The following is a 25,562-nucleotide window of genomic DNA, read 5'->3' as shown; positions in this document are numbered from 1 at the left end:
ATAGCCATTTTTAAACTTATAAACTCATGTATAATTGAATCGAGACGAAATTTAAGTTAAGAAGCGACTATTGTGAGAATTTCAGAAGTTTGGGATATAAAAATAAGCTTAAATCTCACAGTTACGAGTTCATAGACTAAAAAATTTAATGTTTATAGGCGCTATAGAGGTAAAATAAGAGAGAGCCGTTTAAAAATAGGTCCTTTTATGTTACTACTACTACCACTAGTCTTCTTTCAACTGACATTCGGATTTTGACACTGCGTGACAGGTAGTAGTTACCGTAGTTACTACTTAATTTGTGGTAGTTTCAAATTGCCGGCTTTTTTAGTGAGTCGTATTGCAGAGTTATTTATTTTAGAGTTGAAAAAATACCGGTGACTATTTAATAGATGCATTTAAGATGTGTTTATTGATAAATGGGTAGTCTAGGTAGCCCAGTATACTACTACTATTAAACCGAATACCTAGGTAGCCCTATAGGAGTATCTAGGCTAGTAAGTAGGTATATACCTACTAGCTAGCCTAGGTAGTTCTCAAGCCTATGGACTTCGCCTGGTATGACTAACCTGCTTTCATATACTTTAGTACACAAGATACACCAAATAGGTATTATGATTCCCTCTTGGTTGGCAGAGAATAGGCTAGCCTATAAACTATAGTAGTAGGTAGTACCAATCTATGGTGAGGCTTTGGGCGTGTCTAAAAGCGAAAACACGCGTTGCCATATCTTCAAGCTCTTTGTAGAGGCGGCCAAAGTCAAAGCTCTGTATTTCTCACTAATCACCCAAGGGAAACATTACCCTTAGGTCTTAACCTCTGTCCTCTACAGATTACCCTCCTTTCAGAGTCTGGTGAAAGGGGAATGCCCACTCGAATTGTCTGAGAAGGGTTCGCTGGTATAAGTTTATTTTTCCTTTATTCAGGTAGTGTGTATTGGCATTAAAACTTCAGATATGAAACAGTTCTTTTTATTCTTCAATTAACCTATTTATTAACAATCTAGCTACATGAGAGAAAAATAAAGGGAAATTATTGATATGATAAATTTCATACATTAATCATTTCTTTATTTTAGAAACATTCAAGTAATAAATAAAGTATATCCAATAAATAAGAACGATAATGATACACTTAATTTAACCTCGTGATGCATGCATTTACAATGGTTTTCAAAGAGAACAGTACAGAACAGCGTAAAAAGACGAGAGAGAGAGGGATGCTTTAAGAGGACTCCTCATCAAATTTCTCAATTTATAGAAAAGTTCAGATAACAGACATCTTTTAAGCATTTAATCACACACTCTGTTTGAGCGCCAACTATATTTTACATCGCTAATCCTTACCTTCACCATAAAGGAGCCCAGCTTATAAGATTTGACCATTCTTAAGAGATTAACGAAGGGTATATTGTTCTTGACTGACAGATACAGATTTCGATACTTGACCTGAGAATCCAGATTGTAGATGTGGCAACATGTTTGCCACGTTTCTCAAATATGATATTGAAAAACTTAAGAATGTCGATCATTAACAACTGTTTACATAAAAACCATGATTAGCAAAATACTTCAGAGTAATTCCCTTGGGTGATTAGTAAGAAATATAGAGCTTTGACCTTTGCCGCCTCTACAAAGAACTTGAAGATATGGCAACGCGTGTTTTCGCTTTTAGACAGGCCCAAACCCTCACCACAGATTGGTACTACTATAGTGGAGAATAACCTTTAATACTACCTAAGTCATAACCTTACAATGACATAGCTATCCAGAACTAGCATAGGCTAAAGCCCCCTAGTCTAAATCATACAGGTCCCTAGTAGGAACCACCATTGACCCCTTGACCTTAGGTTCCCAATGGGATCTTCCATGTTGTTAGAATTATGGGTAAAACTGCTGTGCGACCAGGCAACCACTTGTACGTAGCACAACCACTTTCCCAAAAAACTATAGCATTTCCAGTAACCTAAGTTAGACGTCGGTCACAAGCCAGCCTCCGTGGAAGCAACACCTCGAGACCTCTACTTTCCTCTCAAAGTATGTGTTTTCTCCCAAGTAAGAAATTAAGGCCATAATTTCCGATTAAACAGAAGTTACCTAGTGAAAGTCTAAGCCATGTGCAGTGCTAACTTACCTCCATGACGCTTTCAAAATGTTTTACTTAAAACTCCTTACGTGTAGAAGATTGATGCCATCTTGATGTTTGTGAAGTCACTTGCGTAAATGAACTTCCCATTTCCTGTGCTAAATCGGAACACCACTTGTACCCATAGACGCTGGTACCCTTTCTTCACAACAGTCTCAAACAATGATGTTGTTTATGCTTGCGACCCTGGAAGCCTGGTGATGTTAAAACTAAGCAGACTGTCTTCCAGTGACGATGCTAATTAAACTACATCTAGATGATTAAAAAAAAAATACAAATTAAGGAATTTTGGTACAGGAAGTGGCAATTACAGGGAGGGGCCCTACCCTAATCTTTGCTAACTTTGATGGCAGGGCTTCCATCCTCAAGTGAAAATACCATAGCCACTTTTAAAAGTTAACATGGCTACATGTAGGCCCCCATCTACATCAGTTGAGGCTTTTGTGGAGGTCACAGTTCATAGGTATATACTGTACATAGGTTTATACTTGATTGATCCTTGTCTCAATCTGTTGAGGAGGTAGGGTGGCCTCAGTGATTGCCCGCTTTGTCATAAAGCTTTCCTTGACACATAGGCTTAGATATCCTGATACATTTAAATAACCTTGTAGATAATATATCCAGTTACATTTAAATAACCTTGTAGATAATATATCCAGTTACATTTAAATAACCTTGTAGATAGTATATCCAGTTACATTTAGATAGTCTTGTAGTTAGTATTTATGCTGCATTTGTGGCTAAAATTTTAAGCTACTTTTAGTGGTTATAGGGATCTGTTAATGTTGACTAAGGATTCCTTTCACTGGCAAGGAAACTATAATCGTGGTGTAGAATCTAATTACATTTTTAAAAGTGATTAATGAAAAGCCAGGCGGCATAAGTCCACTAAAGCATTTGGACATTTGCTTAATTTTTAAATGACCTGCATTGTGGGTCCATTGCAACTTTGAAAACATTGTGGTAATTGAAATTTGAAATAACATCATGGTTATTGACATAACTATTTTATTTCAGATTGACGTTCCTTAGCATCTTCAAAACGAAACCAGTTAATGTCAAAGAATGGTACAATCAATAGGAATAACCAAGGACAATGTTGACACCTGGAAGTTGTTTCTTAAGGATTCTGTCAAATTTGTTGATATGTACCGAAGCCTTCTGGATACCTATGTGTTAGTAAGTAAAGCAGAACTGTTTATTACCATTTTGTTTAAATATTTTAAATCACAATCATTTTATTAAATTTAGATTGCATTATCTGGTATATTGGAACCTTTCCTTTTTTTTCCTTAAGGATACCATGTTTACCAGGTATGTATAGTAGAAGTCTGATCATTTGGCAACTGATTCTTCTGAAAACCTGGTTATTCAGTATGTTGGAATCTTTAAACTATGTGGACCTTGATACAGGGTGCTGCAACAACACTAGATGGGATTCAGTGGGTACAGACTTATGTTTATTTGGTGAATTTGGGGGGCCTAAATGATGTTATGGTACCAGTATATTATTTAATTAAATATGTTGATCACAGACCCATTTCTTAACCAATATTAGCCTACATTTTTGGTCTTCAAATGCCTCAAACACTAGTCTTGTGTTTAATAGTTTAGCCTTAGTAGACAAAGAGGTCATCCAATAGCTATCATGCATCTTTCGTGCAAAGGTAGCTAAAATTCATCCATTCTGGCCAGAAAACCCCAGAGTGGTCTAAGAATCATGCAGCGAGAGGTTAATAGTATGGCAAAGGTCATGGTTTAAATTGTGGTCAGACAATATATTTTAGTGAGATTACTGACAGGGAGGAATTTGTGTGCTTTTAGGGGCAGGCAGCTGAGTAGTTATAAGAATGTCCTGCAGATTATTAGAGGTGTTCTACCCACCAACAGGAGCAAGCTCACAAATGGTTATTCTTTTGTCTGCAAAACTTGAGAAGTGTCTGGGGGAATAACCCTGTAAATTAGGGTAATTATGATTGGTAGATTTATATGAAAAAAATTAGCTTTGTTATTAAAACTAGGTTCCTAGGTCGTGTGGAATGAACAAGGTAGAAGGCAAACAAGAGTGTACTTGTTTCATAACTAACCCTGTAAAGTTAAATTTGATGTAGCATTACAGTATTAATGATGATGTGACTATTGTCGTTTTCATTATGTAAGCTTTATGGTAGTGTAAAATGGTTGGATTATCAGATAGCACTTGCCCTACACAGTGTTAAAACTCTTAAGACAACTGATAAATGAGCATTAACCACAAGGAAACATCCTATATACCCAGAGAATTTGTTATTGAAAGAAACTACTTGCGAATAATAGTATACTTTCACTTTATTTATGAACATTCCTTATATTTATATATAATTACATATTTTGCAGGATTTCTTCACGGAAGACTTGTGGAATCACATTAAACCAGGCTGGAGGGAAGCGCTGATTGGGTTAACTCCTTCTCAGCTTGCAGATTTCTTATGTGATAACAGTCAAAGGTTTGCAGACATATTTTCTCAAAACTTCATCTCTGTTGTCTTCATTATTTCAAACAAATTTTAGGTTTTTGACACAAACCCATGATTTTTATTTGCAAGTTTTGTGGCCTTCACAAACTCTAAACACAATTTCAAGGTAACAGCTGTAAAGATAGATGTTTACATGTGCATGCTGTAGGACCTTAGGTTTGAGATATTTGGAAACCTCGCTTCTTGTGTGACTATCTCAGTGACAGCAAGGCACTAGACCTGATGCCATAATATGTGATGATGTTTCAAAGGGTTTTAATGCCACCAATTAGTGCTTTGTTGGTGAGTAATGCATTTTTGTCTCATTGTACACTGCATTTTTATTTTACTGATCTGGTAAGTGTTTATGTTGTGTATCAGTGTTTCATTCATTCTTACATTTTTGTCCTTTGTCTGGCCAGTAAGTTACTGTTTAAATGATTCTCTGGGTTAAACTACCCTAAAAAGTAAGTACACTCCTCTAGGTACATTTTGCTACTAATAATTATCTTTTAAAAAGAGTTCCATATTTTGACTGGTGGATCACATATAGACTACCCTAACAAGTCCAATCCTCAAGGTACAATTTTGCTAGTACTGTATTATCTTAGAGAGATTTTCATATTTCTGCCAGTGGGTCATATAATACCTATTTAAAACCTTGTATACTTGAACATTAAGAAAGAAATGAGATCATTTGCATAACTTGTAAACTGTTATTTGACCATCATCAAAATTGCTGAACCTATGTAAACTCTAGCCACTTTTATAGTTTTCTTCCAATTATTCAATTACGTATATAAAATTTCACTTGAGTATGATTTTATAAAAAGAATATTCTGCTTTCTGTATATCCTATTATTAATGTAAAATTTATTAGACTATTATATATCCTTGACTTTATGAATGCAATGTATTTCCCCCCTCTTTTTCAGTCCAGAAAAAGTTTGGCCCCTATCTCTTCAAGCTCTTCGCATATCGGCCTTTACGTACACTCTTCCGAGGAAGTCTGTAACAACAGATGCCTCATTTAAAGCATACCTGAAGAAGCACAAAATTCAGCAGGATTTATCAAGTGAATATTCATCTTGCACAACAAATTTCAAGCAGGGGTCTTTTTGCTCTAAAGCCAGCAACTCTGACACGACAAGGCAGAATGTAGTAAATGATAATTACGAGACTAATTTAAGCAAAAATTATCCTCTGCAGGAGACGGCGGTTGTATCCTGGGAAGAGGCCTTTTCTGAACTCAGCCCAAGTAAGATAATACTGTATTTAATTTTATTCATAATACTGCACACCTGCGTCATTAACTTTTTATTTCCTGTAATATTTGTTACACACACATCCTTACTTATGTGTAGCCATAGTGTGCCTGAAAGTTGCCTCAGATGCTTCAGTTTATCTTAAAAAGAAAAGGGCCATCAGCTGGTTACCACTTACATATGATAAGAGCCAATAAAAAGTTTCAGGTTTGTGGCAGTTTTCCAGTAGATGGATTCTTCTAATTGTGAAAAGTTTTTGTATTTTACTTTCACTCATTTCTTTCTTTTAGCCCCATGTGCATAATTCAATTTAGTGGTAACCGTGACTTACGCACAAAAGGTTTTGTACAAAAAATCATGGGTTAGGACCATCCTCCTTAGAAAGGCTTAGGTAAAAAATGCAGTACATACATATAAACACCATTTTTTAATTTTCTGGATTGTACAAGTGTCTGCCACTTCCACTTAAATTTGTGACTAGAGAGATCCCATTTTTGAGTTTGATTTTCCAACCTACTGGCTATCAAGATTTTAATTTTTTCTAGTTTATTAAGAAATCCTTCTGTTCCAGAGACTGGGCAACACAAATTGTTGCAGCACGTTTTCCGAAGACACCTCAAGCCCAAGAAACAGCATGAAGTTGCCCGCTTAGCGTACATTGCTGGAAATGTTGCTCGGTGTGCTTGCAGCAGTACAATGGTTGATGTTGGTTCTGGCCAGGGACATCTTTCCAGATTTCTGGCGTATGGCCATGACGTTAGAGTCTTATGTTTAGAAGCTCAAGGTGAATTTGTCAGAGGTGCAAAGTAAGTTAATCCAATAGAGTTTATGTTAATCCCCTAGAGTAAACTATGTCCTCACTCAAGCACAGGCAAATTTGATCTGATGTGTAGTGAAATTTGTCCAATTTAAACTGGTAGATGTTACTAACCATTTCAAGCATGAAGTTGCATTGGCTTTCAAATGAATATCCTTTTACTTATCATCTGTATCTTCTGATGTTTTGGCACAGTATGTTTTAGACCCTCTGGTAAGTTTTGGGCAATATAATGAAGTGCCAGACTTTTTGTAGGAAACTTGTTGGAGAAGTATGCATAGCTTTGGTCATAAGTACTTTGGAACTGGAAGAGAGAATACTCAGTCAGTGGATCTGACAACTTGAATGATGACATTTGTAGATACCTGAAACCCAAACATACATAGGAGCACTACCAGCTGACCGCTGTTTTCTTTCTTTTTAAGAGGGACTGTATAACTTCAAGTAGTAAGTTTATATGAAAAATTGTTTGAGAACAGTACTACTTATTTTGTGTATCTTAGTAGGCTGATTTTACAATTTCTAGAAATTGTGCTGAGCTCTTTGCATATTTATTTGTTTGTTGCTGCCGTTCTTTTGTCGCCTTTTACAAAGACTAGGAGAATTTTTTAGTTTGAGTGTTTTAGTTATGAATCTTTTTAAGTACTATTGTATTGAATTCTTTGTTATATGTAAGCTGATGAAATCATTTTTATTCCTCCCCTCTTTGTAGAAAGTTTGATAATCAGCTGAAGGAGACTGTTGAAAAGATGCACCGCAAATATGAAAATCTTCCTCCGCTACCACCACCTCCGCGACACACCCACTGTCATTTAGAACCCAACATGGACCCTGAAGTATTTAGAGAGGTTGGTTATTCATACTACGTACTGTTACATATTTGAATGTCTTTTATATACGAGTGTCTATTATGATTTTAATTCAGTTGTTTTGTTAAGTACGTATTGTGTTTTGATCATACGTATTACAAAACCTTTATTTTTAACAAAGTTTTAATTTGTTTATGGATCACATAAGCATTGAAGATTTGGTTAGAAACAAGTAGAGTAGGAATTAAGAGTTGAATGAACCAGCTTTGTTAGGAGTACCTCTTGTATCTTTTTTTCACAACTTGGATTTTATCAGGTGAATTTGATCAGAGCAGATTTGCATATTTTCTTTCACTGGCATCCATTTTCTTGTCTGCTCCATTTTCTTGGTTCGCAATTACTTTGAGGTTTCCATTTGGCTCTTTCTTTATTATTTCTCTTCACTTATCCTTGACATTATTGAAATTTGGTGTGAGAGAACTGTGCTCTGGTGATAATAGGTTTGTCAAGGCTAGTAAGACTCCTTATAACTCCATTCACATTGCTGTTTCTCCCTTTAAGAGTACTACTTCAGAAGTATCACCTTAACAATCCACAGAATTATCTCTTGGAGTCATGTTAGTTACTCATGTAAATTTTTTTGTGAGTAAATTCAGTGATCTGTTTAGCTCCTCACATTCTTAAAAACTGTTGCAGGTCGTGACCAGTGCTTGGCCAGAATTAGAATCTTGTGGATTTGAGCATGGACTTCTGGGTCTTCATACATGTGGAGATCTTGGACCAACTTTACTCCGTATCTTTGCAAATTCTCCAGCGTGTCATGGTGTTGTATCAGTTGGCTGCTGTTACATGAAGTTAACTGTGAATGAGTAAGTATTTGTTTCACTGAAAACCAATTTTTTATTGGTCCATCACCCTAAGGGGGTTATTCTTTGCAGAGTCCCTTCGACTCATAGCTGCAGCCCATTTCATTCTTTTTACTGTACCTCCATTCACATTCTTCTTTCTAACTTACTTTCCACCCTATTGTATCATTTTTTCATGTGAGGGCCTTCAGCCTAAATTGTATATTATCTTGTTTTTACTACTCCATTTCTAGCTTAAAAATTGTCCCAAATGCTTAAGTAACCCTTAAAAGAAAATGTTAGTCAAATAATGGCACTGCATGAATTGATCCCCAGGACTTGAGCTACTGTGGGAGTCATTACTTAAGATACCTGATCAGGTGAACTTTGAGAAATGACAGTCCCATTACGAACCAGTATTATTCAGAGGGAAGTAAATGTCCCCAAGGCTTTCATACATAAATTATAAATGCAAAGACTTAAACAGAAAGAAACCTGAAGTGATATTTATATGCTATAGAAATACAGAGCTGACTTTTGTAAGTAGAACAAGACACATCCAACCATTTTGAACTTTACTAAATCACAATGATACCAATAGATTACATTAGTTTTGTAATTTGATCTAGAGTTCATATTTTTGTGTTGTATATTTATGAAATTTAAAAAACTCTTGAATTTTCCCTCTGTGGGATTTATAATTTTCCAGTATCGTACACTGTAGGCAACACCATAGATTTCAGAGTAAAGCGTTTTATTTTGTTCATCATGGTAATAGATTCAGTTATTGCCTCATTTTTTCAGTACAGGCATTGCCTATCCAGGCTATCCAATGAGCAAGTTTGTTCAGTCACTGAAAGGCAATCACCTGAGCTATGAAGCAAGGGAAGTTGCATGTCACGCCATCGAAATGTACTCACAGCGTCTGCATTTGGGTGCGGATAACCTCAAAGTGAGTTGAAATTTATTACCCTTATATTTAGCCTTGAAAAATCTCCCCCAAAAAGGAAGGTCGTCTTCTGAGTTTAAAAAGCAAACTGTAAATCCTGCCGAGATTTTTAATGATAGGCTAACCCCTGAAGTGTTAATAGTTGTGTCAATAGTTAACTACCATCCCAACAATAACAGTAAAAACTGTAGGTAGTTCAAGTGAATCAGATTTTAAAATCTTGAAGATACTGATTTTACACATTAAGCTTTTGAATTAAGTGCTTTGTTTGTTGTATTGACAGGTTCATTGTTATCGAGCAGCATTAGAGGATATCATTGTGAAACATTGGCCTGAACATCGTCATGCTGGGTTGCGTTCCGTTAACCATGCTCACAAAATGGATTTTGCAGAGTAAGATATCAAAATTTCTCATTTGTTCTGATACGTAATACAAACCTTTCGGTCCTTTAACAATAGGAAGGTAACTAGCGGCAGCTGGAATGGTCATAAGCTTCGAACAAGGGAGTTCGGTAGTTAACTGCTTGTCCGACAGTGCGCGCGCAGCGTGACTGGGAGGTGAAGAATCACTTTTGCTTTAGGCCCAGGAAAAAATGCAGAGTGAGGGGTGGCATGAGGTGGGACTATATGTAAAGGACCTCAGGTTTGTATAGTTAGGAAAAATGCAATTTTCTACAAATTGCCATTCGTTCCGATACATAATACAAACACTTCTTGGGAGTAGCATTGAAGTCTCCATGAATATAGATAACTACTTACTGGAGGCAGCATTGAAGTCTCCATGAATATAGATAACTACTTACTGGAAGCAGCATTGAAGTCCATGAATATAGATAACTACTTACTGGAGAGAAGCATTGAAGTCTCTAGGAATATAGATCACCACTTACTAGAGAGAACCATTGAAGTCTCTAGGAATATGGATGACTACTTACTGGAGGCAGCATTGAAGTCTCCAGGAATATGGATAACTGCTTACTGTAGGTAGCATTGAAGTCTCCAGGAATATGGATAACTACTTATTGGAGAGCGGCATTGAGGTCTCCATTAATTTAGATAGCTACTTACAAGAGAGAAACATTGAAGTCTCCAGGAATATGGATAACTACTTACTGGAGAGCAGCATTGAAGTCTCCATGAATGTAGATAGCTACTTACAGGAGAGAAGCATTGAAGTCTCCATTAATGTAAATAACTGCTTAACTGGAGAGAAGCATTGAGGTCTTCAATGGATATGGATAACTATTTACCGGAGACAGCATTAAAGGCTCCATGAAGATGGATAACTACTTACTGGAGAGAAGTATTGAAGTCTCCATGAATGTAGATAACTACTTACTGAGAGAAGCATTGAAGTCTCCAGGAATATGGATAACTACTTACTGGAGACAGCATTGAAGTCTCCAGTGATATTGATAACTACTTACTGGAGACAGCATTGAAGTCTCCAGTGATATTGATAACTACTTACTGGAGACAGCATTGAAGTCTCCAGGAACACAGATAACTACTTAATGGAGGCAGCATTGAAGTCTCCAGGGATATGGATAAAACTACTTACTGGAGGCATCATTGAATCTCCAGTGATGTAGATAACTACTTACTGGAGGCAGCATTGAAGTCTCCAGGGATGTAGATAACTACTTACTGGAGGCAGCATTGAAGTCTCCAGGGATGTAGATAACTACTTACTGGAGACAGCATTGGAGTCTCCAGGGATGTAGATAACTACTTACTGGAGACAGCATTGGAGTCTCCAGGGACGTAGATAACTACTTAGTGGAGACAGCATTGAAGTCTCCAGGGATGTAGATAACTACTTACTGGAGACAGCATTGGAGTCTCCAGGGATGTAGATAACTACTTACTGGAGACAGCATTGGAGTCTCCAGGGATGTAGATAACTACTTACTGGAGACAGTATTGGAGTCTCCAGGGATGTAGATAACTACTTACTGGAGACAGCATTGGAGTCTCCAGGGATGTAGATAACTACTTACTGGAGACAGCATTGGAGTCTCCAGGGATGTAGATAACTACTTAGTGGAGCTCCAGGGACGTAGATAACTACTTAGTGGAGCTCCAGGGACGTAGATAACTACTTACTGGAGACAGCATTGGAGTCTCCAGGGACGTAGATAACTACTTACTGGAGACAGCATTGGAGTCTCCAGGGACGTAGATAACTACTTACTGGAGACAGCATTGGAGTCTCCAGGGACGTAGATAACCACTTAGTGGAAGCAGCATTGAAGTCTCCAGGTCACAGATAACTACTTAGTGGAGACAGCATTGGAGTCTCCAGGGATGTAGATAACTACTTACAGGAGACAGCATTGAAGTCTCCAGGGATGTAGATAAACTACTTAGTGGAAGCAGCATTGAAGTCTCCAGGTCACAGATAAACTACTTAGTGGAGACAGCATGGAGTCTCCAGGGACGTAGATAACTACTTAGTGGAGACAGCATTGGAGTCTCCAGGGATGTAGATAACTACTTAGTGGAAGCAGCATTGAAGTCTCCAGGTCACAGATAACTACTTAGTGGAGACAGCATTGAAGTCTCCAGTGATATTGATAACTACTTACTGGAGATAGCATTGAAGTCTCCAGGTCACAGATAACCACTTAGTGGAGATAGCATTGAAGTCTCCAGGGATGTAGATAACTATTTACTGGAGACAGCATTGAAGTCTCCAGGTCACAGATAACTACTTCCTGGAGACAGCATTGGAGTCTCCAACAGGAGACTTCAATGCTGTCTCCAGGAAGTAGTTATCTGTGTTCCTGGTGACTTCAATGCTGCCTTCAGTAAGTTGTGATCTACATTCGTGGAGGCTTCACTGATGCCTCCAGTAAGTAACTATCAGTATTTCTGTAGACTTCAATGGTGCCTCTAGTAAGTAGTTATCTACATTCGTGTAGACTAATTTTTCTCTCAGGAAGGTGTTATCTATATTCCTTGAGAATGGGCCACAGTTAAGGCCTGAAAGTACTTAAGTTTTAGTAAAATTCTATATTAATACTCACAAGTAAACAATTTATACTCAGTAATCTAGTGGGTTTCTTTCTTCAATGTAAGGAATTTTACAAGAATGGAAATTTGACCAAAAAAAAAAAAGGACATATAGTTTCAATGAATTTGTATTGCTTGACTTCTATAACAAAGGCTAATATGAAATTATGGTTGTGAAAAACACTGAACATGACAATTGTGTATTACTACATAGTTTTTAGGTAGGTGCTATAAATTCATTTATGAAACCAGCTGATTTTAATAAAGAAAACTCATTATTATATAATTACAAAAAGCTTGGGTGTCATACTTTTTAGCAATGATTATGACCAAGGACCAGCTCAAATGAGGGGAGAAATTTAGCCATTTAAGTCATATGTAAAGAAATAAAATCAAAACCTGACGAATACTGAAAGCAAAAGCAATTCAATCCAGCTCTTATTTCTATGTATCTACCCATTTAAGGTGCATCTGGTTGCAAGGTCAAATTGCTAATACATATAAATATTCAGTATTAAAAGTGAAATACCTTACAAAGCGCTTAATTACATTACACAGGGTAATTCCATTATCAAGTGGGTCTTTAACCACCGATGAATTCTCGAACTACCACCATATTTGTCATGAACTCATATGAACCACACTATTCTGCGAATGATCATCGTGGAGTTTACTTTCATAAAAATGAAAATGCAATTGATGATTTCTTCTTGATGTTTTGTTAGGTCACATGTGGAGGGAAATTTTAAATATTGAACGAAATATTTGAAACTGTTAGTTTGACTTCAATAACTTTTTTTCACACCCTCACTAATATCGCTGTGTCGCCGTCCACGAAGAGAGAGCGATATTGGTTAGGGTGTGAAGTTAACACTAAATATTGATCTACCATGGACAAAAGTATGATCCCAGCAAATGCCTACACCAGCCACACCTGAATGGAACAAAGGTTGACGATTATGGTTAGTAAGCACTGAATATGATTTTCACCATTGCTATTTTTATTATTCTGTTATTATACAATTTTTCTATATATTTAACAACTTAATTCACTGGTAATGTAAACTATTATTCTTATATCATTAATATCATTAACACATTGTCTACAGTAGTGATTAGAAAATATGAGCATCGGCATCCAATATCTCAACCATTCACGTTTATCGTTACAAGACAAACAGGCTTCATTGCTGTGTTACCAGACCATTTTCATGAAACATAAGGGGATGGGGTAAAGGAACACTTTAAGGCAACTGTATGTAGTACGTACGCTCACAGTGGTCCAGTTAGAGCTAATAAAGAGGAATGAAGTGATCTTCAGACAGCTTATAAACTTTCTGAAAAACATATCAATGTTATTATAGGTATGCAACGAATGAAAGTTAAACTTGCCGTGCAACTGCTGTCCAAAAGTACTTATAAATATTTTGATCACTTCGACAACCAAGGCTATTTGAAGAGAAGGGCTGGAAAATTACAAGCCATTTCATTCGGCTTGTTGATAGATAGTTTGATCCGTTTTATTCTCGACTGCCAACAGATAGAAAATCATCAAGAAATGCTTACGTGACTAAACCTGTAAATGCAAGACCAAATCTTTCAAGACATGAATAGAACTGCTAGAGAAATGAAAGTGAAGAGAAGTACAATGCTCTATCCTTTGTCTAACTTGCTGAAAAGGGCAAAATAAAAACTCGGCATGATGTGTACTCTAAATTACAGACTAAATCACAGACTACATAAATCAGGCTGGGTTGGGGCACTTTTTTGGTTGCAAAAGTCAAATGGGAGCGTACGATCAGCACCCATCACCAGTTGCATTTAAACATCACAGCCCACCTTTTCGGAAAAGACAGCACACTTGTAAGCTCAAAGAGCAACGTTGAAAACTGCAACAGTGAAAATGTAACATGCGCCTCATTTTCCCACGTCCCTGATAAGCAAGATGCATCATTCAAAGACGAAGGAAATTCCCTTCAGAAAGAACCCAGCATATCAGCAATTTTATTTTGCTTACCAGTATTTAATAAGGGTGATCAAAGTAATGACTTCAAAGACCAGGAAGTTGAAGAACAAACATGGGAAGATGCCAAATGTTGGTGGGTTCATAGTTGCAAGTTTCCACAGCTGGAACATTTAGGAGCAAAAGTAACAAAGAAAGATGATATAAAGATTGGTGCCATAAGCTTTGGTGAAGGGAAACTAATGAAACCTAGAGTTTCTTGATCATCTGAAATGTATGGATAAGATGTTTGATTCTCACCATGGGAGGAAAATGTTTTAACAGCCTTAAAAGGAGCGATAATTAAATTAGCGGATATAATTAGCAGTCACATCCAAATAACTTCAAAAGTCAAAATATTTTGTTCCATGACATACAGTTTTTAGAATTCAAAATTTGAAGACACACATTAGTAGTTCCAGAAAAGCGGTGCATAGATTGAAAAAGTTAGCGACATAGCTATTATATGTGCAAAACGTGATTTTATGGAGATCTGTTAAAAGTGCAATTTAAACATATATTTATATTATTGTTTAGAATGTTCTTTAGAACTCGCTCATGATTATTTAATATATTAAAATATAGTTTTTATTCTGACAATTATTTTCCTTCAGAAACAGATAATAGTATTTAATAACGGATTAAAAGAAGAAAGCAGAGGTAGGTTTTCTATAATTTCAATGTTATTTGGCAAAAATGTTCAAATGATCTCTCTTATGATCATTCTTCTTAACATAGTAGAATGAAGAAACTACATCTGACTATTAATTTAATTATCGAATAGCTTAGAGTATTTAGAAAAGAAAAAAAGAGAAAGTAAAGGCAGGATTGCTATAGGTTATTACTGCGGTTAATGTAACGTCGTGCACCTAGCCGTTTAATCCTGTACCCCAGTTTAAGCTGCGCATGACAAGACCTTACATTCTCTATACCTTGGTTCAACTAGACTGTCTCACTCGGCACACTGAGCACTGGCTCAATTAAGACCTTTTTTTTTTTTTTTTTTTTTTTTTTTTTTTTTTTTTTTTTTTTTTTTTTTTTTCATATTTTATCATTACATTCAATTTATTGTAAAATAACATATTATTTTTTATGTGAATTGGTACTGCTTTTACATACATATTATTGTAAAGATTTTACTGCCTCTTCTTCTTCTCCTCAACAATACCACGACCCACGATAACTTAAAATCATTCATTCATTATTCCTAAAAAATATAATCGCTACCTCCCTCTACCTCAAGTTAGCTGTGTGTCACCGCAATGACGAATGATTTTGTTAATCATTTGTGCTAAATTTTACAGTGAAAATTTTAATGTGAAAAGCTTTGTTCTTTCATTTACTATTTTGTTAATATTGTTCAACTAGACCGTCTCACTCAGCCCACTGAACACTGGCTCAATTAAGACTTTTTTTTAATTTATTTTTTTATTGTATTTGATTGTTTTCCTACTTTCATTATGTTAAATTTTTATGTGAATTGTTATTGCTTTTACATACATACAGTAATATTTTAACTCTCTCTTCTTCTCTCCCCAACATATCAACTCTCCCTCGTTCAGTCTCAAGTCAGCTGGGCATGATGTCACCGCGGTTATGTATGATTTTATACATCTTTTATGCTAAATGTTATATTGAAAGCTAAATTTTATATTAAATGCTTTATACTTTAATGTATTTTGTCAAATATTGTTATCATTAACTATTTATTGTAAATGAAAAAATAAATTAATACAGTTTAACTTGTAAGACCGAGTAAGCCGTCTAATACAAGTATAAACTAGATAGTCAGTTTGAAGTATGAGCATTTGTTCGACAAACAATACAAAATTTTCTTGAAAATTTTGTTCGAAAAACTGAAAATTCGACATATGAAACGTTCGACAAACAAGGTACCACTGTAAATCCATGATACTGCACATATCTTAAGGGCAAGTAGTTGATTACTATGTATACAGCAATGAGTCCAGGGCAGTGTGAGTTCATTTATCTTATTAAAAGATTATTGTTATCAAAGATTTGTTCTTAAACTTGAGGGACAAATGAGAGACAGACAGTTTGAGAGAAGTTGACCAACTTGTTAGGGAGATTTAAAACGGAATTAAAGATGAAATTTATTGCATAGGGCAGAAAGCAATGATTATAAATGTTCTCCTTGACTTCTGTGTTAGATATTGTGAATCTCGCGAAAGAGCCTAGATATTTAGTTATATCCCATCTGACATTTCTGGTTGCCAAATAGTTATCTGACAATTTTATTAGAATTAGAAATGTATTGGATGGTTTCATTGCAATTTCATTTCAAAGAATGTCTCTCTTAGGTATGCAGAAGCTGCTGTGAGCCGATTGAAGAATGTTAGTCTCAACAAAGAGGATTTAAATAGTGAGAAAACTAAGGAAAATCTTAGTCGATGGATGCAGGTAAGATAGTTGGAAGGATTTTTTTTTCTAGTGCCCAGTTCAGAGGGTTGTGGTTTTTCATTTATGTAATAATACAGTGAAACACTCAAGTTCTAATGGCATTGCCTGTATGTAATTATATTACGGTGATCTTCAGAACAGTTTTGCTACTGTACTTCATGTTAATTCATTGGTCTGGCTAAACTACATAGCAATAATATTAATAAGATTTAATAATGATAATAATGATTGGTATAATTAACGTAAGTTATTTAAAATTTGAACACTTGTGTCAAAGTTCTGGCCAGATCAGGTTGGCTAGGAAACTGCTGTTAAATTGCTGTTTAAATCTAAAAGATTTTTGTTTTTTTCATCATGTAAATGATTAATGCTTTTTGCCGAGTTTTTGCCTTGTTTGCCTGCAAATCTCATTTTATTTTGAGTTGTGAAATTATTTTAGCCCAACACTCACCCAGCACAGTTCAGGAATCTAGCCATTGCATCTTCTATAACTGATATTTTATCATCTTTACCAAAGTATGCTTGTTTTTCTTTTATCATTTGGGGGACTTTGATGATTATTCTGAGAAATTTGCCATCTTTTAACTGAAGTATCCACAAAGGTTATGGTAAATTATTGATTGAGAGATTTATAACACCCTAGACATACATAACTTGAAGTTCTTTCATTTTCTTTCATTACGAATACGGTGTTTGTTACAGGTAGTCCGTGTTTTACTCTCTGAGACTGCTGTTAGCACCGGTTAGTGGAGTCGATAATATTGTTGGACAGATTAATCTTTCTCTATGAGAGGGGTAAGTTTTGCTTTTGAAACATGTTTATATTATAGTTGATGCTCCTTCTAAATGCTGAAGTTAGTTAAACTAAGATAAAACTTTGCAGTTCCCAAGATCATTTGATTTATTTAGTAAACTGTCTCATAAGAACACAGTTAGCTTTATTTGATATACATTTCAAGAGTGAACTATGGATAGTGAGAGAGCAAATAAAAGTAGTAGCAGTGATATTTGCACAATATTCAATTTCATATTTCAGAATAGACATCAATAAAGTTTTGTATTTTCAGGTATAGAAGGCATTCTCCTACCTGCTTTTGATCCACTCCTGTCTCCTAGAAATCATGTGTTAGTCGCAATTAAAAAAAAGGAAGTTTTGTGATAATTAAATAGAGTTTTATTGCTCACACCCTGGATGGTAAGGCAAATAAAAATTCATGTTTTTGTAGAGTATCGCCAAACATTAGCTTGTTTTTGTATTCATCATTTATACTTGTAAATTTTATCTGATAGGCTACTAAATTTGCAGCTCATGTGGAAGTCTGTCTCACTTGCTGCATAAACCCTCCTGGATAGTTAACAGCTGAACATGACTTCAGAGTTGGTGTTTGCAAGTAAATATAATTTTCAGAAGTCAGCTTCCCATTTAGAAAGTAGTAATGAGGAAAATCAATTGTGCCTGTAACGATTTCAGAGGCCAAATAATGATGGAGATCCATATGATGAAGTAAACAAAATATGTGAGTATAGAGTTAATCTTGGTATAGTTTCTTAACAGAATAACTGTGCAGACTTGTGTTCATATGAGATTCAAACTTACTACTCTTTTCTGATGAATGGAAATAGACAAGGTTGAAATGTCACCCGACTGGAGTAGTGCTTGAAACAAAAGTGAGATGCTGTATCTGTGAAATAGTACATTGAAATTGCCTTTCTTACCGTACTGTCTGCAGCTGTGTGCTGCAGTTGCTTTTCTTATTGTATCTGCAGGTGTGTGGTAAAGTACTCTTCATATGACATACATATAATTTTTCATATTCCCCCCCCCTTTTTTTTTTTTTTAGAATTTTTGGGTACGTTATATGGTGTTTTTTTTCCTAATTTTTATTGAACACCGACACTGCTGAATTTCAAGTCTTTTTGCGGACATTACCAAATGTAAAATATCGTTTCATGTTGAACTTTTTGGACAAATATACCAAATGTATAAAATTATTTTCCCTTCTTGGTTTGTCTGCCATTTTGAGTTCTTAACTTCTGCAGCTGTATTCCAGTTTAATGGGCAGTTCAAATTACCAAGTGACAGTGCATAGCTTCATTCTGATGATAATTCTCAGATTGCTAAGTAAATTTTCATCTTTCTCTGCAGACCAATGAGGACATCCATATACTAGAAAGTATGTCATCCATATACAAGAAAGTATGTATATAGCTTTTTCAAATCTTTTTTTAATGCATCTACTAGCATTTTATGTTATGCTTTCTTTTTTCAAATCTTTTTTAATGCATCTACTAGCATTTTATGTAATGATTTCTGGAACATTTTTATATGTCCAGGTATATCACATTCTCCCTCAATCTTTGAAATTATGATGCTGTAATTCCAACTATTTTAGGCTTCTTTGTAGCCATCAAGAGACTAAAGGCCATTACAATGTTTGCAAAATGAAAGATCTTTTGTTGTTGAGATTTATACAAGGTAAACTGTACAAATATATCAATAGAATCGCCAACAGCAACATTTAAGGTAACAAAGAACTTTGGAAAGGAAAAAGAATTTTTGACTATTACAAATTTAAGCACTACACAGTAGTTAAATATAAAATTTTTTTTTGGAATGAATAATTTATGTATGTACTCGAACATTCAAGTTGCTGAGTATGTAAGCACCCATAGCCATAATGGAAAAGTAGTTTTTCAACTTTCTTTGGTTTATTCCAATGTACTTGTAAAAGGAGAACATTTTTGCAAGTAGGCCTGAAATAAACAATTCATTCTTGTCATATGTGTTAATAAATATACAGTGGTTTCTCTCTCTAAAAATCTTTTAAAGTAGTGACTAAATACAAACAACCACTAAAAGAAGATAGCCAAAACATTTATAAGCACTTGAATACAGAATTTAAGAAGCATATAACAATATTTCTGTATTTTGCTTGTCATATTCATATAAGACTCACCTTAATAACAGAGGCAGATAATATGCACCTTCCCAAAAAATGCAACTAATTTACCTACAATATATACAATATACAAGTTTGTTTTTACTTCCTGCTATTCTAATGAGATTGTGCAATATCAGAGAAGTAATTCAATATGTCATCAATGGAAAATTCTAAATTGATCATAGCTCCTGGGTAACAACGATGAATGAGATCCTCAATCAATTTGTACTGACGAATAAATTCCTCTTGCATTGCTCTCCAAACAACCTGTAATGAAGAGCAAGAGTAATCCAAACTGTCATACAATGGCATAAATGGTTGCATTATGGTTTACCATATAAACTACTGTTCTTGTGAAACAAAAATTTTCATACAAACCCATTGCAAAGTTAAATTTCATGTTGTATCCGATACAAAATGCCTATCAATGATAAAGTATCCTTCCTGCTCATGTGCTGGACAGGCCATGCAGTTACTGAACAAAGGTGGATACAGGTGGCGACGGGGAGAGAGATGTCCACTCTGGCCCAACCAAAGCTACTTGTTTTTTCAGCTGCAATAGAGGTCAGATGTCTCTCGCTTGCTCTCTCTCTATACCATTATTATTTGTAATAATGTGAATGATACATTTTCAGTGTATGTAAACACAAGACTATACCATTGCATTTGTTTTTAGTTTTTATTTGGTGCAATGGTGCTTATATATTTTCTCATGGAGAGTAAAAATGACCACTGTTTTGAAAATCGTTGATATCATTGATAGTCTAATCATTTTGTATCACTTTACAGCAGATCCTCATGATTTATCCTGTGTTGAATGGACTTCTCCACCACAATGGAAGCATTATGGTAAGAAAGACACAATCTAACAGAAGTCCCATGCCAAATCCTGGGAGCCTACGAAAGATGCTTCATCTAGCAGAAACCTACAGTCAACTCCTAGAAGCTAAAACAAAGACACTTCATAAAGCAGACCCCCATGCCAATTCCTGGAAGACTAAGAAATACTTTTAACAAGCAGAAGTCCCATGCTAAGTAGAGACCCTGAAAGCCTATGGAAGAGACTTCATCTGGCAGAGGCCAACCCCATGCCAAATCCTGGAAGCCTATGGAAGAGACTTCATCTAGCAGAGGCCCCATGCCAAGTCCTGGAAGCCTATGGAAGAGACTTCATCTAGCAGGAGGCCCCATGCCAAGTCCTGGAAGCCTATGGAAGAGACTTCATCTAGCAGAGGCCTCATGCCAAGTCCTGAAGCCTATAGAAGAGACTTCTCATCCGCAGAGGCCCCCATGCCAAGTCTGGAAGCCTATGGAAGGAGACTTCATCTAGCAGAGGCCCCATTGCCTAATCCTGGAGCCTATGGGAAGGGACTCAATCTAGCAGAGGCCCAATGCCCAAAACCGGAAAGCCTATCCTGAGAATGCCTCCATCCTAGCAAGGAAGGGCCCCAATGCCAAGTCCTGGAAGCCTATGGAAGAGACTTCAATCTAGCAGAGCCCCATGCCAAGTCCGAAGCCTATGGAAGAGACTCATCTAGCAGAGGGCCCCATGCCAAGTCCTGGAAGCCTATGAAAGGGACTTCATCTAGCCAGAGGGCCCCCATGCCAAGTCCTGGGAAGCCTATGGAAGGATTCATCTAGCAGAGGCCCCATGCCAAGTCCTGGAAGCCTATGGAAGAGACTTCATTCTAGCCAAGACGGCCCCATGCCAAGCATCTGAGCCTATGGAAGAGACTTTTCAATAGCAGAGGCCCCATGCCAAGTCCTGGAAGCCTATTGGAACCAGGACTTCCTCTGCAGAAGGCCAATGCCATCCTGGAAGCCATAATTGAGACTTCACTAGCAGAGGCACCATGCCAATCCTGGAAGCCTATGGAAGGGACTTTCATCTAGAGAGGCCCCAATGCCAAGTCCTGGAAGCCATATTGGAAGAGACTTCATCTATCAAGAGGCCCCATGCCAAGTCCGGAACCCTATGGAAAGACTTCATCTAGCAGAGGCCCCAGGCCAAGTCCTGGAAGCCTATGGAGAACTTCATCTAAGCAGAGGCCCAATGCCAAAAGTCCTGGAAGCCTATGGAAAGAGACTTCTCTAGCATGAGGGCCCCATGCCAAACTCCTGGAAGCCTATGGAAGGAAACATCTAGAAGAGGCCCCCTGCCAAGTCCCTGGAAGCTATGGAGAGACTTCATCTAGCAGAGGCCCCAATGCCAATCTGGAAGCCTATGAGGGAAACCTTCATCTAGCAGAGGCCCCATGCCAGTCCTGGAAGCCTATGGAAGAGACGAAATTCATCTAGCAGAGGCCCCATGCCAAGTCCCGGAAGCCTAAAGGAAGACTTCATCTAGCAGAGGCCCCCATGCCATCCATGGAACCTATGGAGACTTCATCTAGCAGAGGCCCCATGCCCAAGTCTGGAAGCCTATGGAACAGACTTTATCTATCAGAGGAGCCAATCCTGGAAAGCCTAGGAAGAGACTTCATCTAGCAGAGGCCCATGCCAAGTCCCCCTGGGAAGGCCATGGAAGAGACTTCATCTAGCAGAGGCCCCAAGCCAATCCTGGAAGCCTAGGAAGAGACTTTCATCTAGACGAGAGGCCCCATGCCTAATCCTGGAAGCCTATGGAAAGACTTCATCTAGCAGAGGGGGGACATGCCCAAGTCCTGGAAGCTATTGGAGAGACTTCATCTAGCCAGAGGCCAAATGCCAAGTCCTGGAAGCCTATGGAAGAGACTTCATCTAGCAGAGGCCCCCATGCCAAGTCCTGGAAGCTATGGAAGAGACTTTCATCTAGCGAGGCCCAATGCCAAGGGTCCTGCGAAGGCCGATGGAAGAGGACTTCATCCTAGCAGAGGCCCAATGCCAAGTCCTGGGAAGGCCTTATGGAAGGGACTTCATCTAGCAGGAGGGCCCCATGCCAAGTCCTGGAAGCCTAAGGAAGAGACTTCATTCTAGCAGAGGCCCCAATGCCAAGTCCGGAAGCCTATGGGAAGAGACCCCTTCCAATCTAAGGCCAAGAGGCCCAATGCCAAGGGCCCCTGGAAGCCTAAGGAAGAGACTTCATCTAGCAGAGGCCCCAATGCCAAAGTCCTGGAAGGCCTCTGGGAAGAGGGACCAATTCCCAGAAAAACAGAGGCACCCCATGCCTAATCCTGGAAGCCTATGGAAGAGACTTCATCTAGCAGAGGCCCATGCCAAGTCCTGGAAGCCTATGGAAGAGCCTTCATCTAAGAGAGGCCCCATGGCCTAATCCAGGAAGCCTATGGAAGAGAATTCATCTAGCAGAGGGCCCCATGCCAAGTCCTGGAAGCCGATTGGAAGAGGACTTCATCTAGCAGAGGCCCAATGCAAGTCCCGGAAAAGCCTATGGAAGAGGACTTAATCTAGCAGAGGCCCCATGCAAGTCCTGGAAGCCTATGGAAGAGACTTCATCTAGCTGAGGCCCAATGCCCAAAACCCTGGAAGCCCTAGGAAAGAGGACTTATCTAGCAGAGGCCCCATTGCCAAGGTCCTGGAAGCCTAGGGAAGAGGACTTAAATCTAGCAGAGGCCCCAGCCAAGTCCTGGAAAAAGCCTACGGAAGGAGACTTCTCACCAAGCAGAGGCCCCAGCCAAGTCCTGGAAGCCTATGGAAGAGACTCCATCTAGCAGGAGGGGCCCCATGCCAAGTCCTGGAAGCCTATGGAAGGAGACCTTCATCTAGCAGAGGCCCCAATGCCAAAAGTCCTGGAAAAGCCTATGGAAGGAGACTTATCTAGCAGAAGGCCCCATGCCTAATCCTGGAAAGCCTATGGAAGGGACTTAATCCCTAGCAGAGGCCCCATGCCAAGCCTTGGAAGCCTAATGGAAGAGACTTCCTCTGCAGAGGCCCAAATGCCAAAGTCCTGGAAGCCCTATGGAAGAGACTTCATCTAGCAAGAGGCCCCATGCCAAGTCCTGGAAGCCTAGGAAGAGACTTCATCTAGCAGAGGCCCCAATGCCAAGTCCTGGAAGCCTATGAGGGACTTCATCTAGGCAGAGGGCCCCAAGCCAAGTCCCTGGAAGCCTAATGGAAGAGGCTTTCATTAGCAGGAGGCCCCATGCCAAGCCTGGAAGGCCTATTGGAAGAGGACTTCATTAGCAGAGGCCCAATCCAAGTCCGGGAAGCCTAGGGAAGAGAATTCATCTAGCAGAGGCCCCATTGCCAAGTCCTGGAAGGCCTATGGAAGAGATTCATCTAGCAGAGGCCCCATGCCTAATCCTGGAAGGCCTATGGAAAAGACTTCATCTAGCAGGAGGCCCCATGCCAAGTCCTGGAAGCCTATGGAAGAGACTTCATATAGCAGAGGCCCCCATGCCTAAATCCTGGGAAGCTAGGGAAGAGACTTCCATAGCAGAAGCCCCATGCCAAGTCCTGGAAAGCCTATGGAAGAGACTCATAGCAGAGGCCCAATGCCAAGTCCTGGAAGCCTATGGAAAAGAGACTTCATACAGGAGGCCCCATCCAAGTCCTGGGGAAAAAGCCATGGAAGAGACTTCTATAGCAGAGGCCCCAATGCCAAAAAACCTGGAAGCCTTATGGAAGAGACTTATAGAAGAGGCCCCCATGCCAAGTCCTGAGGCCGGATTATGGAAGAGACTTAATCTAGCAGGAGGCCCCAATGCCAAGTCCTGGAAAGCCTAGGAAGAGGACTTTCTCATCAGCAGAGGCCCCATGCCAAGCCTGGAAAGCCTATGAAGAGACCCCTCCAGCCTAGCCAAGAAGGCCCCATGCCAGGGCCCCTAAGAATAACTATGGAAGAGACTCATCCAGCAGAGGCCCCCATGCCAAGTCATGGAAGCCTATGGACCGAGTACTCAAAAATCCTAGCAGAGGCCCATGCCAAGTCCGGAAGCTTGGAAGAGACTTAATCTAGCAAGGAGCCCCATGGCCTATCCTGGAAAGCCCCCCCCCCCCTAATGAGACTTCATCTAGCAGAGGCCCCATGCCAAGTCCTGGAAGCCTATGGGAAGAGACTTCATCTAGCAGAGGCCCAATGCCAAGTCCTGGAAGCCTATGGAAGAGACTCATCTAGCAGAGGCCCCATGCCAAGTCCTGGAAGCCTATGGATGAGACGGTCATCTAGCAGAGGGCCCAATGCCAAGTCCTGGAAGCCTATGGAAGACTTCACTAGCAGAGGCCCCCATGCCAAGTCCTGGAGCTTATGGAAGAGACCCTTTCCATCCTAAGCCGGAGGCCCCATGCCAAGTCCTGGAAGCCATGGAAGAGGACTTCACTAGCAGAGGCCCCATGCCAAGTCCTGGAAGCCTATGGAAGAGACTTCATCTAGCAGAGGCCCCATGCCAAGTCCTGGAAGCCTATGGAAGAGGGACTTCATCTAGCAGAGGCCCCATGCCAATCCTGGAAGCCTATGGAAGAGACTTCATCTAGCAGAGGCCCCATGCCAAGTCCTGGAAGCCTATGGAAGAGACTCATCTAGGCCCCAGAAGGCCAACCATGCCTTAATCCTGGAACAAAGCCTATGGAAGAGACTTCATCTAGCAGAGGCCCATGCCAAGTCCTGGAAGCCTATTGAAGAGACTTCATCTAGCAGAGGCCCAATGCCAAGTCCTGGAAGCCTATGGAAGAGACTTCATCTAGCAGAGGCCCCATGCCAAGTCCTGGAAGCCCCCCCCCCCCCCCCCCCCCCCCCCCCCCCCCCCCTATGGGAAAGACTTCATCTAGCAGAAGCCCAATGCCAAAACCTGGAAGCCTATGGAAGAGACTTCATCTAGCAAGAGGCCCCATGCCAAGTCCTGGAAGCCTATGGGAAGGAGACTTAATCTAGCAGAGGCCCCATGCCACGTCCTGGAAGCCTATGGAAGAGACTTCTCATCCA

At 38.9% G+C, this 25,562-nt stretch overlaps 1 protein-coding gene and 1 pseudogene across 5 annotated transcripts in view; one reads left to right on the top strand and one right to left on the bottom strand.

The window, feature by feature from the left end:
- LOC135211849 (methyltransferase-like protein 25B) overlaps positions 1–16,787 on the top strand; it is a 163,869-nt gene extending 147,082 nt beyond the window's left edge. For 2 of the 5 annotated variants that reach the window (XM_064245059.1, XM_064245058.1), the window contains exons 2-10: positions 3,163–3,324; positions 4,522–4,631; positions 5,576–5,898; positions 6,477–6,711; positions 7,435–7,570; positions 8,228–8,400; positions 9,181–9,328; positions 9,609–9,718; positions 16,664–16,787. In XM_064245059.1, coding sequence (XP_064101129.1) covers positions 3,211–3,324; positions 4,522–4,631; positions 5,576–5,898; positions 6,477–6,711; positions 7,435–7,570; positions 8,228–8,400; positions 9,181–9,328; positions 9,609–9,718; positions 16,664–16,772 — 1,458 coding nt within the window. In that variant the 5' untranslated portion in view covers positions 3,163–3,210 and the 3' untranslated portion in view covers positions 16,773–16,787. Of the gene's footprint in view, positions 1–226; positions 331–1,932; positions 2,037–3,162; positions 3,325–4,521; positions 4,632–5,575; positions 5,899–6,476; positions 6,712–7,434; positions 7,571–8,227; positions 8,401–9,180; positions 9,329–9,608; positions 9,719–16,663 lie in introns of those variants that run through there. The other 3 variants (XM_064245056.1, XM_064245057.1, XM_064245060.1) reach the window with 3 other exon arrangements.
- A 2,428-nt stretch (positions 16,788–19,215) lies between these two features.
- LOC135211848 (exocyst complex component 1-like) overlaps positions 19,216–25,562 on the bottom strand; it is a 94,213-nt pseudogene continuing 87,866 nt past the window's right edge.

The sequence above is a fragment of the Macrobrachium nipponense genome, chromosome 40 (assembly GCF_015104395.2).
Source record: "Macrobrachium nipponense isolate FS-2020 chromosome 40, ASM1510439v2, whole genome shotgun sequence".
NCBI lineage: Eukaryota > Metazoa > Arthropoda > Malacostraca > Decapoda > Palaemonidae > Macrobrachium > Macrobrachium nipponense.
The sequence above is the reverse complement of the archived record's forward strand: the minus strand, read 5'-3'. Positions and strand labels throughout refer to the sequence as shown.